Below are 12023 nucleotides of genomic sequence, written 5' to 3' on the forward strand. Positions count from 1 at the left end.
GACCGGACGATGGGCTGCCAAAGGCAACCGTCACCGTCGCTCGCTTAACACTTCCTTAGACCTTCCAAAGAGGCGCCCACTCGTCAAAAGCACGACCTGCAAAGCAACCCGGTAAGAAACATCTGTCTTTCTCCCTTCCTATTTCAGCCCCTCTGACTTCTCTGGACACCGTTAGCCAGGCAAAGCCAAGCCACCCACCCACGCCTTAGTTCTTGCACTACTGCGCTTAGGAGAGGTCTCAACTGCGGTTCTTGTTTTGTCCTTCTCCGCCTCGGAGACGGGAGAGAGGGCATGAGGACGAACAGGACTGTGCGACACCGCGCACGGAGTTTTTCCGGGATAGAAACGCCTCTCCGGGGCAATTCAGAGCGGGATTTCCCCGTCCTGCCAACGCCGGGCATCGCCTGCAGCTGCAATGATAGCCGTAGCAGCAGACACCGTATGCGGCGCCTGCTGCCACCCTGGAGCCCGGTATTGGCCTGACCCCAAACGCCCGAGCTTGGCCATCCCGAGCACCCAGGAACCGTCGATCTGAGCCTGCGCGCACGGCCCTGTCCGATCTCAGCRCCACCCACCTGCTTCGCTCGCAACCTGGAAGCCTCTCGCACTCAAAAAAAGAATTAAAAAATCCAGCGGAATAAGCCCACCCGGCAAATCGAACGTGAGATACCTGGAYGGCCGCTGGCTCGTGCTGGAGAACCACCACGGGAATGGACCATCTCCYGGGTGAGCCCTCGGGAAGCGAGGGGCCTCCCGCTCGTTTTCCTTCCCRCGCCGCTCTCCCGTGGCCGAAAAACGCCCCCGGCACAAGACAAACAAACGATGCATCCGTTGGCTTAGTTATAGAGATCGCTTTTAATGTAAATGCCTCCCRGGAAAGAGGGCACACCAAAAAAAAATAAAAATAAAAATAAAAGAGCAGCTCTGAGCAGGGCTCCCGGTGGGCTGCGGGATGCTGCCGGTCCCTGGCCGAGGGCAACGGTTCGGTTCGGTTCGGCTCGGCTCGGCTCGGCGCACGACTGGAGGGGCTGTGGGGTTTCGAGGTCAGTGCGCACACCCTGAGGGGCCTGAGAAAGAGCGAGAGCCGGCGGCGGGGGGGGAGGCAAACGCGCGGGAAAAACCCCGAACCAGCGTCCCCGCGCGTGGAAAGGGGCAGCGAGGGGCCGGGAGTGGGCCGGAGGCAACGCGGTGGACGGACGGTTACACGCAGGCCATGTAGCAGCAGCAGGCGACTCAATGAAAAGACAAAAAAAAACAAAAAAAACACCCAAAAGGGCCCCCCCCCCCATCCCCACGCCCCCAAATTAAAAAAAGAAATAAAACGCACTCGTCCGAGACCTCGCTCCTGCTCTTCGAAGCGGCAGCACGGAGCTCGCTCGCCAAGGAAAGCCAAAAAAAAAAAAAAAGGAAAAACCCAAACGAAAAACACGATCGAAAAAACAGACAACCCCCCCCCACCCCCCCCCCCCGAAAAAAAAACACTGTTATCACCAGCTAATTTAACACTGTTAAAAAAAGGATCAGATGCCACTGGAGGTCACGGCCATCCCTCAGGTTTGGCCAGAGCCTCCGGGCCGGATCCCAAGGAGACGCGCGGGGCAGCCGGACCTCTGGTCGCCAGCTGATTTCCGAAGCCTTTCCCGCCGTGCAGCGCTCCTCCTCGCAGCAGAAGTGTTTTATAGATATTTATATATATATATTTATAATATTTAGATACTGTGTATGGTCAGCCAGTCCCAGCTCTACTTGGGTTTTGAAATTCTTCTCCTTTTTCCGAACGGAACAAAACACGCGGCAACGACACCCCCGATCTGCTCCACGCCCCGCAGAGAGAGCAAGCGGTTTTGGCAGCTTCGCCGTCGGAGAAACCAGTCTCGACCCGGAGGGCCTGCAAAGTTAGTGACGTTGAGAAGCTTCTCGCGCCTCTCTTCCTTCTCTCCTTCCCTCCTTTCCTCCCCGTTGCCCCCACCCCCACCCCTCCATCCCCGTCCGCCCTTCCCTCGGCAGCCGGAGTGGGTCTACACTGTCGCCCCCAACATAGCATCTGTCTCCGTCAGGATCTCGTTCTGGTTGGAATCCAGTCCAAAGAATTTGACCTTGAGTCCGTCGACTGGATGGACCACGGGCACCAGCGTGATTTTGGGGAAAGTCCTGGTGGCGAGCTCGAAGCGGCTGGTGCTGGCCAGCTCGATGGCCAACGCCTTGAGGAAGAGCTTGGCCAGATGCTTCCCGAGACAGGTCCGTACTCCTCCTCCGAAGGGGAGGTAATGGAACCTGCCGTCCTTGTCTTCGGTTCGGCCCTGCCCGAAGCGGTCGGGGTCAAAGACGTCCACGTCCTTGAATACGGGCGCCGTGTCGTGGGTGTCCCGGATGCTGTACATGACGCTCCAGCCTTTGGGGATCTGAAAACCCTGCACAGAAGAGGGATGGGGGTGAAAAAAAAAAACAGGAATGGGTCAACCGTGCTGTAGAGAGACATGGGAGAAGACCGGGAGAACAAGATAAAGCAAAGGCAGCTGCTTTTTCTCATTTTCTTTGGGGTTACTACTGGTCTATATTGCGGATTTAAAAGAAKAACAGAGAGACCAGTGCAAGGGGCTGCGAGACGGGAATCCTGGGTTTATTCCTGCCTCTGCTACCGGCCTGCTGCATGATCCGTCGCTATTTATTCGCTTTGCGGTCGCTCGCAGGAGTTGCGYACCAGGAACCCCGTGGTGCTCGACTGCCACCGAGCAAAGGGAAACACTTTTTCTCACGTCCATGCCGTGCCCCGCGAGCCGTCCGGCCCTCCCCAGCGGAGCCGCGCAAAGTCCCGCAGCTCCCGTCACACCCCCGCCACATGTCAGCTCCACACACCCAAAGCACATGTCAGGGCCTGGGTGATGAGAAACGSGGTGGATTTATCATCCCCTGAGCACTTTAAAAGGTTTCCGACTCAAATCACTACATTAATAGGATTTACAGTGACAGCCAGGTCTCAAGATTTTGTTTTGCTAGTAGGAAATTCCATCTATGATGAGTAATCCGCCTGTCATCCGGCAGCCTGGAGATGCCCTTTGCAGTCAACCTTTCCCTGGTCACACCCCAGTTTAGATTTTGGCTTCAAAGACTGTCACGAGTTGCTCGTTGAAACATCGTGGTTGTCTCTTCTTTGACAGCCCAAACGTTTCTGTTCCCAGCCACGGGACTGAACCCTTTGCACTCTTGCAAACCCAGAGCAATTCCACCCACCGATTGCCAGCAGGACTTCACTTGTCCTCCCGGGGGTCTAGTCCAGGCTGGCCTGCTAAGCAGGCAAGGCCCAGGTCTTTGCGCAAGGCACAGAAGGATCTGCAAGATGCCGTTTTAGCAAGGTCGTGATGCAGCTGCATCGCAGAGAGAGCAACGTGGGGAGGCAGAGAGATTTTGGCATGTGTCTAAAACACAGTGGTACCCGCAGCAGCAAATATCTAGCCAGATCTTCCCCATCTCGCTCGTTTCCTCCAGCTCTCCCCCATATGGACTATCTAGAGTCTCTCGGCCTTTTCCTCCGAGGAGGGTCTCTCTCCTCTCCCTGCCCACCAAAACACACCAGATTCTGACGTTACTGAGACCCTTAACCCTCTGCTGAAGCTGAGCAACGGGTTCAAACATCACCTGGAGGACAGACAGGACATTGCGAGAGCACTGGAGAACAAGGCTTTAAGAAGAGAAGAAAAAGGTGCAAGAGAAACGTTGGGGCCAAGGAGCAGCAAATACTCACATCCAGCTCAAAGGTCTGCAGAACCGTCCTGTAGCCCCCAGAGATGGGAGTGAAGAGGCGAAGCACCTCCTTGATGACGCAGTCCAGGTAGTAGAGGCTGTTGATGTTGTCCAGCCGGAGGGAGCCCTCGCAGATGCAGCCGTTGTGGAGGATGCCTTTGCTCCGCAGCTCCTCCCGCAGCTTCTCCAGGACCCGGGGGTGTTTGAGGAGCTGCATGATCAGAGAGGTGCTGGCGCTGGCTGTCGTCGCGTAGGCAGCAAAGATGAGCTCCAGGGTGCCGTCCTGAAAGGCAAGCAGAGAACCAGCGTGAGGAACGGCAAGGAGGGGTGGACGTCAGGGCCAGATGCTCAGTGTGCCTCCTGCACAGCATGTCCCAAAGCAGGCACATGAGCGGTCTTGCGGGCCCCAGTCCCCTTTGTAGCCATCACTGTCACCTCCTGTCCCTCACCACTTCCCAGTGCTGCCCCTGCTCCCTATCTCACCCTATATCCCCTGTGAGCCTCCCGCCCACCACCTCTCCCTCCTCCAGGTGAGCTCAAAGCAGACCACAGCCATTTCCTTCCCATCCACATCAATAGATGCCAGTAGTTGCCCCACTTCCATTCCCCTGCTTCTGCACCTTCCCATCAGCCCGGAGGGATGTCTGCAAGGGGCTGGGCAGCTCCCGGAGGGCAAGTTTCCCCCTCCTGCCAAGGCAGGACAACGCCAGATGGGCAAGTTCTCCTGGGGCTGAGATGTGACTGCTGCTGCCAGGTGGAGGAGGACAGCAAAATCACTMAGGGCAGCCCCGGCCATGCAGCATTACAGTTCTGGGGGGTTCCCTGAGCACTTCCCTGCCCCACTCTCCGCCCTGTTCTGCCTTCCCTGGGGAAAAAAGAGACACGCTATGGGCAGCAAGCGTTTGCTTCTCCCACAGGACTGGACACCTCACCTACGTGGGAGCTGTTTTTCTTATTACAATGAGGAGACAAATCATCTCACCCTGCCACAGTGAGAGGCCCACCAGGGCATGTGAGAAGGTAGCCCAAGGCACTGTGTGTCTACCCCGTCCTTAGCCACCCTTCCCAGCGGAGCTGCTCTGCCAGCCCTGTGGCTATGACCCACATCGGGCCCCGCCAGGACACTGAAGGCATGGGAAAGCTATAGGGAAGTGGTGATCTACCATCGCCTCCAGCCCAGGCAGGGTCTGGACAAGTGGCCAAGGGGCAGAGGACAGCTCCCGTGGTCCAGCGCTGGGGTCTGCACCCAACCTTTGCTCCCCAGCTGCAGCCAGATGCTGAACTGACAGCTGCAGAGATTTCCCACATGCTGTTCCCACTTGACAACTCTCCAGGCCCACCCCTCCCTTGCTGCAAGATCCCTTCTTGCTCGGCCACTACTCCGGCTGCCTAGTTTTGCCTGCGCTCAGGGGAAAGTGTGCACCTCTCTTTTCAGAGGGTGCCTTGTGTGAAACACTGGTCAATCAGCCACAGGGAAATTCCCGTAGAGCCTTGCTCAGAGTTAGCAACACGCTGGAGGGAGCAGAGGGCTGCAGAAGTAGGAGAAAAATCCCTGTGGACGGCTCTTAACAGTGCGTGAAGGACAAGTTGTGTGGTCACCCCACTACAGATAACCACCCGCTGAGGAGTCATATGGCCTGCAGAGAAGCTACCATAAAACAAGACAGGTTGAGGGGTGAAGCTGGTCAGGGCGCAAAGTTTCAACAAGCTGGCAGGGTCTTTCAGTAGTCCCTGAAAATGTTCTTTAGCAAGGGCTGAGAGTGATTTGCCCTTAGGAAAACAACTGGCTTGGTGGCACCATGGCCCCCTGGACAAGGATTCGCCTGTAGCTCCAGCAATGCACCCTGGTCACCCCACTCTGAACGACTGTTTAGGATTGACCCACAACATCCTCCTTGCACCAGCTTAAGCTTCACTCTTTGAGGAGTCCCTGCTCCAAGCAGAACGATGGCCTGGCAGAAGCAATGTGGCCATGCGGAGGAAGACCCAGACACCCGGTAACTCTTCCAGATGACTATGGATCCCAAGGACAGGGAGGATCTTTACCTTCAGCTCCTGCATGGTGAGCTCCTTGCCGTGCTCTTTGCCGCTCTCTATCAGGATATCCAGAGCATCGGCATAGTCCTTGCCCTGCGTGTTCTGCAGTTTCTCCTGGATGGCTTTCTCCAGCCCCTTCTGCAGCGTCTCTCGCGCTCGGATCCCCTGCAGAGCAAGAAGCCGTCAGACCACTCAGGGCACAATGTTAGCACAGTCATCCCCGGCCTGTCCCAGGGCTGGCTGGTGATTATCAGTAACCAGAGACAAGGTCAGGAGGACTCGGTCCAGGGAGCGACCAGGCGTGGTGGGAAGCTGGGGGTGACCCCCGCGCAAAATTCCTTTGAACTCAGAAGAACGTCGACTTGTCTCAGCAATACTCGGTCTGCTAGCCTGCTTCCAACTGCAATTGCAGATGCTCAAAGAGAAGTATAAAAATGCTGGAGTCGTTGCCTGCCCAGGAGGAGCAGGCCCAAAGCAGGCAAGATTACAGGAAAGGCTAATCAGCACCTACGTGCAAACGACAGGTCTGACGTGGGAGCCCCAGTATTGCACCAATTCACATGCCTCCTCCTCACCCTGAGATTTAAGAAAGTCCCTGGGAAAATTCTCTCTCAAAGGAAACCAGTCAACTGGTCTGAAAGGAGCCTCTTCCCAAGAGCGTAATGGGCTTGCCAACAATTTTATCACCCGATCTCACTAAAGCAATTCCTCTTTGAGTGGAGCTGCACTGAGCTAACGTACTGCTGCAAAGGCTTTAAAAAGATGCGTCGGGGTCATTCAAGTGGTTAAAGAACAACAACAAGACGTGCAGTAGCAGTCTCAAAAATAATTTAAGAAATCACTTTTCTATAAGCAATTTTGCCCCAAAACTCAGGATGAAAAAATCCAAATTTTGACAATGTTTTTTGTTATTCTTTCATTTTGCATTTTATCCAAAAACTAGAAGAGTTCAAGGAATTAGGAGGTCCGCTGATCTGTTCTAGCCCTTTCAAAGGTAGAGCATCAGAAGGGTCACACAAACTAAAAAATATGGCAAAGTCACTTGTTACAAGTGGTGAAAATTACCCATTAAGTATGGATAACTCCCCGTCGTATTCTCCATTGCATTGAACCATAGAGCACCTACCACTCCGAAAACCTATCTGAGATCAAGAGATGCTATACAGAGGATGAGAAGAGGCAGAAATCAGTATCTGGCTGTCTTGACATGTACTGCATGCCTCCCCTAGTGAAAAAGTCTCGTCCCCACTGGTCTCAACCCCTTCGCTAATTAGCAGCCTCAGATTTATAGAGTCTCAGCCCTTCCTAGTCATGAAAGGATCTCCCTCTTGACTCTAGCAACACCGGACTTTGTAGCCCAAAATGAACCCACTTCTAGAAGTCATATGGTGAGGAGACATCCCACCAACAACAAAAAGATAAGAATTCAGCCACCGCCCCATTAGTCCCAGATCAGTGTTATCAGCTGGGTGAGGACTCAGCTCTGGTGTCTTACCCTCCTGTAGCCRCTGAAGGGCAGATCCACAGGCAAGGAGAAGACATTCTCCACGAACTGCTGGTAGACCTCGAAGAGCCGGTTGAGCTCCTCGTCGGGGATGCGGAAGCCCAGCAGGACGCGGATGGCCATGCGGAAGGTGAGCTTCTGGGTCTCGTGGTAGACGTTGATGGACTCCGGGTTGCTGCTCCAGGCCCGGAGGGTGTCTTTGATCACCAGCTGGATCTTGGGGAGATAGCTCTCCAGGGCCTCATGGCTGAAGATTTTGGAGAACACCTACAAAAGAGAGCAGGCACAGGTTTCTACACAGTCTGTACATCCTCCTCTTTGCCTTCTCTAATAACCCACTTCTGCCCATAAATACGGGCATCAAGGGCTTCCCGAGCTGAGTTCTGCTCATTGTCAAGAGTTGCTGATGTCTAAAATAACTACCAAAAAGGGCTGACAGAGAAACATTCTTCAAGGGAGCCTCCCTAGGCTGATCCCCACCACAACCATCACAAGTACCTGGCAATAACAAGGTATCCCACGAGCCACCCTCCACCGGTGAACCAGAGACAGGGAGAAAACGATTCGTCCTGCGCACAACAGAACGGACAGAGCCGGCTTTCCCATAGCTCCGTGTCCCACAGCTGGATCCCTTGGTGTCCGGCAAGGTGGGAGCTCTGAGTCAAGCTCATCCCACAATTTGGGTGCTACTAATACACCTTTTACATGTGGATTCTCTAGTGTCTAGTATTATGGTTAGGCATGCGCACGCACACGCATGCAAGCTTTTTACTCAATGGGAAGCACTGACAGTTTCTCTCATCTCCCCCGCCATCCTTCCTTAATAAATATAAAAAAAAGTACTAAAATAATTATTTTGAGGCCTTTAGGGTCTCCGTGAAATCTGGCTGAACTTAGACAGGGGTTCAAGTGTTATTGGGGGGAAAAAACAGGTCCGCCTGTAGGCAAACGCTGAGATCGCATACGGTTCACTTCCTTGGGAATCCAGGCTACAAACCGATGTCAGCAGACAGCATTAATTTAAGCTCTGTGAGTAAACACCGCGCCGAGCGGGCCTCCCCGGCTCCCCGACGTTACCGTCRGCTCGCCGTGGCGCTGGGGTCGGACCCGTCCGTCGCGCAAGGAGCACAGCAATGCCAGGAATATCCCCGCTCTCCCGTTCGCCCGCCCGCCCGCCCTGGATAACTCCACAGCGCGGGCTTTCATGCCGCGTCCCCCCCCCCCTTCCGCCGCATCCCTCCGCCAGCTTCCCATCCCAGGGCGCACCGGGCGGGAAAAGTGCTGTTTGTTTATTCTGCATTAACCTACGCGCGCACAGGGGCATGCACACACGCACCACCGCACGCCAGGTCTCCAGGAAAATCCAATCAAAACAGGCTCCGACGGAGGGTGCCGCGAGCCGTCGCGGCCTCCGCCGGCTCCCGGCGTGCCGGAGGAGGGGGGCTGCAAAGGACGGGCAGAGCCGGGCTTGCTGCAGCCGACAACAGAAAGCAAGAAAGCAAAGCCTGCCCCGGTCTTTCCAAGAGCGCCTAACCTTTGCGGAGCTGTAAATGTGAGAATTTCCTCCCCAGTCAGCACTCGGAGGGGAAGGTAACATTTTCCTGGCCGCGGCCCTGCGTTGCTTAATGCACGTCGTTCGCTCCGAGTTTGTTTGGTGAAATAACACCTCCGTCCCCTCCGAGCCCAGCCTGGAGGCTCGGCGAGAGCCGGCGCACGGAGAGGCTCTGCTCGGCCCGACCGCCGCGCCGCGGTGCCCCGAGACAGCGCTGAAACTCGTCACGCGCGGCCCAGATGAATGAACGGGAGGAAAAATGAACGAGCGGAAAAACGAACGAGCGCCGGCAAGGCGGGAGACAGGGCCGTTTCGCCCGCTTTCCGCCGCCGCTCCGCGCATCACGGGAGTTTCGCTCGGGCTGTTTTTAAGCCGGGAAAGGGCAGCGCCGCGGCTCCGGAGGACCTGCCGGCCTATGTGCAAGGGGGTGGGAAAGAAGAGGAAAAAGCCAGAAGAAAAGCCGGAGGTACTAAACCCTGCAACATGGCTCGCTGCGCCACCGGGAAGGGAAAAACAAGCRTGGGCTGCTTCCAGGAGCCAGGAAAAGAGCCATTTCCCCGGCAGCCACGCCGGGGCCGTCGGGCTTTGCCGGGGCACCGGCCGGAGGAAAGCTGGCCGGCACGAGCAGTTGCTGGCACCCCGAGCCCCGGAGCCATAGGCACCGGCCAGGTGCTGCTCCGCGGCCGGCGAAGGGACCGCGTGCCGAAGTCTCCATCCCCCTGGCGCCCACCCTCCGAGCCGCCCATCCAGCCTGGATGCGGGAAGGCAGGAGTTGGCCCCCGGCTGCCAAAGAGGGGGAGCACTCAGCTTTTGGGGTGGAGTGGCAGGTTTTGGGGGGGGTGTTTTCTTTTTTTCTTTTTTCTTTTTTTCCGCTCTTTCTCGAGCCGTCCTGCGGCAAAGGCGGTGGCGCGGGCCCCGGCGACGCTCCCGGCTCCTCGAAGCGCCACCCCGGCTCGCAGCCTGCGTGCTGCGCGCTGCCTAATCCCAGATGTCAGCGGGTCCTTCCCTCGCCAGACACAAGTCTGGATCCCCTTCCAGTCACCTCCAGTTCAACCCTGCATCTTTCCAGTTGATTAAAAAGGAGGAGAAGGCAGCCAACTTTCCCTTACAAACCGCTGCCGTTTTCTAGCCTAAAATTCCTGCGCCCTCTAGTGAACTCGAGCTGAACATCTCAGCCGCTTCCCGGCTCCGGAGCAGGAGGACAAGACGAAGCCGAGGTGGATCGGAGCGAAACAGTGCTCTGGAGCCTGCCGAGAGCTCTGCGATCCACGGGGAGAGAAGGTCTCCCAGGCCCGGCCAGCAGGCAACAAGGCAGCTTGCAAAGGACCCTCTGCAGAGGCTGGAAGAAGCCCCAATTTGTTATGTTTCGATTTGTCCTAAAATAGACACGGGGACACATTTAATGATTTATTCTGGCCGCGGGCATCTGTTCACCCCACGCGTTACACTAGCACCCTGCACTCGGTGCTAGCGCAATCCCTCGGTTCACCAAGAGACACCGCCACCCAGAGAGCCCTTCTGAATCCATCTCTGCTTGCGATGGGAACGGGATATTTCAAGATTTATAGCCTTCCTAAGGCAGAAGATGCCTTCCCAGTGTCTCAACTCCCTGGATGCCCCAGAGAGGTCCAGATTCACGTGCCAAGGATGGCCTCTGGTCCTGGTTGCAGAAGAAGACCCCAGCCCCGTTCGTAGCTATTCTGCAAACCTCACCAAAGAGGAGAAGACGTTCAAGGGAAGCGCCTTGAACCCGCAGCATTTTCATGCTTAGCGAAGGCTGCGTTTAGCGGCTGGCCTAGGGAGTAATTAGCAGTGACGATGCATTTCATGGAGGAAAGCTGCACTTTGGGATTAGACACCCACAGCCTCATCCGACACATGACAGTCGAGGAGAGCGCAGCTCCTCTGCGCTGCCTCCCCTCTCCCATTCGGAGCTGCTGGCCCTAAAAATGAAGACGCTTTTGCCACGCTAACGTAAAATCACACAGAATCACAGAACATTTGAGGTTGGAAGGGACTTCTGGAGATCATCTAGTCCAACCCCCTGCTCAAGCAGGGTCACCTAGAGCACATTGCCCAGGAATACTGGCTGGAAGACACTTGCATAAACCAGTTTGGCACCAGCACTTGGCTTGGCTGGCGTTACGTGTCGAAGAAGCATCCAAAGCAGCTTCTCAACCTTGGAGACACTCTATTTATGCATGTGTTTCAAAGGCCAGGTGATATTTGCCCCAACCCTGCCCTGTCACCGCATTATAACAGACATCTGCCTTTCTCTACAGCATCAGACACTGACACTGCCAGGCATGGATCCCACCGGCATGCTCCAGTGGTCTCATGAACCTTGACATTTTGGGATCAGGCTGCAAAGTCCCATGGGCAAGAGGCTGTGCTGGAGCCAGGAGCACAAGCGAAGGGGAAACACRGTGAGCAGGTTGTGGGGACAACTCCACCAGGCACAAGTCCCGCAAACAGCAGCAGATGACCTCTGCAAAGTCCCACTGTGGCTGCTGCTGGGACACCCTGCGACCTGTTTTTAAAGGACTTCTGCCTTTCACAGCAGCACAGCAAGACCTGGATCCTTCCCTTCCCCATGCCCTGACAGGCTGGGAGATGGAGCACATCTGCTCACACTGGGATTTAACCAAAAACTCAGAGTATCTCCCTGCTCCACAGTTTCTTGCCATTCTCCATCACGGGAGGAATCTAGGGCTATTTAAAAGGAAAAGCCAAGAATTTCAACTCCTGACCACCCAAAATGAGCAGCTTTGGGTCTGCAAGTCAAAGCACAGCTTTGCTGCAGGAAGGGTGCAGGCGCGGTGTCTCCGGGGGAGCTGAACGCAGCAGCCTCTCCCAGGGAGAAATGCAAGAGCCCTACGGACACTGCGATCCATCTGCGAAGGGAGTCTGGTTACAGTATCCAGAGTCACAAATTCCAAGCAGAGGCTATTTCTCCAAACTAGACCCAGCTGGGGAAAAAAAAAAAAAAAAACAAGAGTGAAACAGTCCCCTTTGCAAAAGGCAGTTTCACCGAAACTCGAATGATTCACAAAAAAATGCRCTAGACAAAAATGGAAAGATGGTTTCAACATCCTTGGGCCAAGTTATGATTATTTTAGGCCCTTCAGTGTTGCTTATACCCTTATTTCTTTTTCTTTTTTTAATTTTTTTGAACTTAAGGTCTATGAG

At 55.4% G+C, this 12023-nt stretch overlaps 1 protein-coding gene across 1 annotated transcript; it reads right to left on the reverse strand.

Moving 5' to 3' along the window:
* Window positions 1-2018: 2018 nt before the first annotated feature.
* LOC112968387 (cytochrome P450 26B1) lies at window positions 2019-8488 on the reverse strand. The gene is made up of 5 exons (XM_026070609.1): window positions 8360-8488; window positions 7274-7549; window positions 5788-5943; window positions 3743-4024; window positions 2019-2411 (listed from the first exon to the last, which is right to left on the reverse strand). The coding sequence occupies exons 1-5, from the start codon at window positions 8486-8488 to the stop codon at window positions 2019-2021; spliced, it is 1236 nt and encodes a 411-aa protein (XP_025926394.1).
* Between the last annotated feature and the right edge of the window lie 3535 nt (window positions 8489-12023).

This window comes from Apteryx rowi, unplaced genomic scaffold (assembly GCF_003343035.1).
Source record: "Apteryx rowi isolate R43461 unplaced genomic scaffold, aptRow1 scaffold_315, whole genome shotgun sequence".
Lineage (NCBI taxonomy): Eukaryota > Metazoa > Chordata > Aves > Apterygiformes > Apterygidae > Apteryx > Apteryx rowi.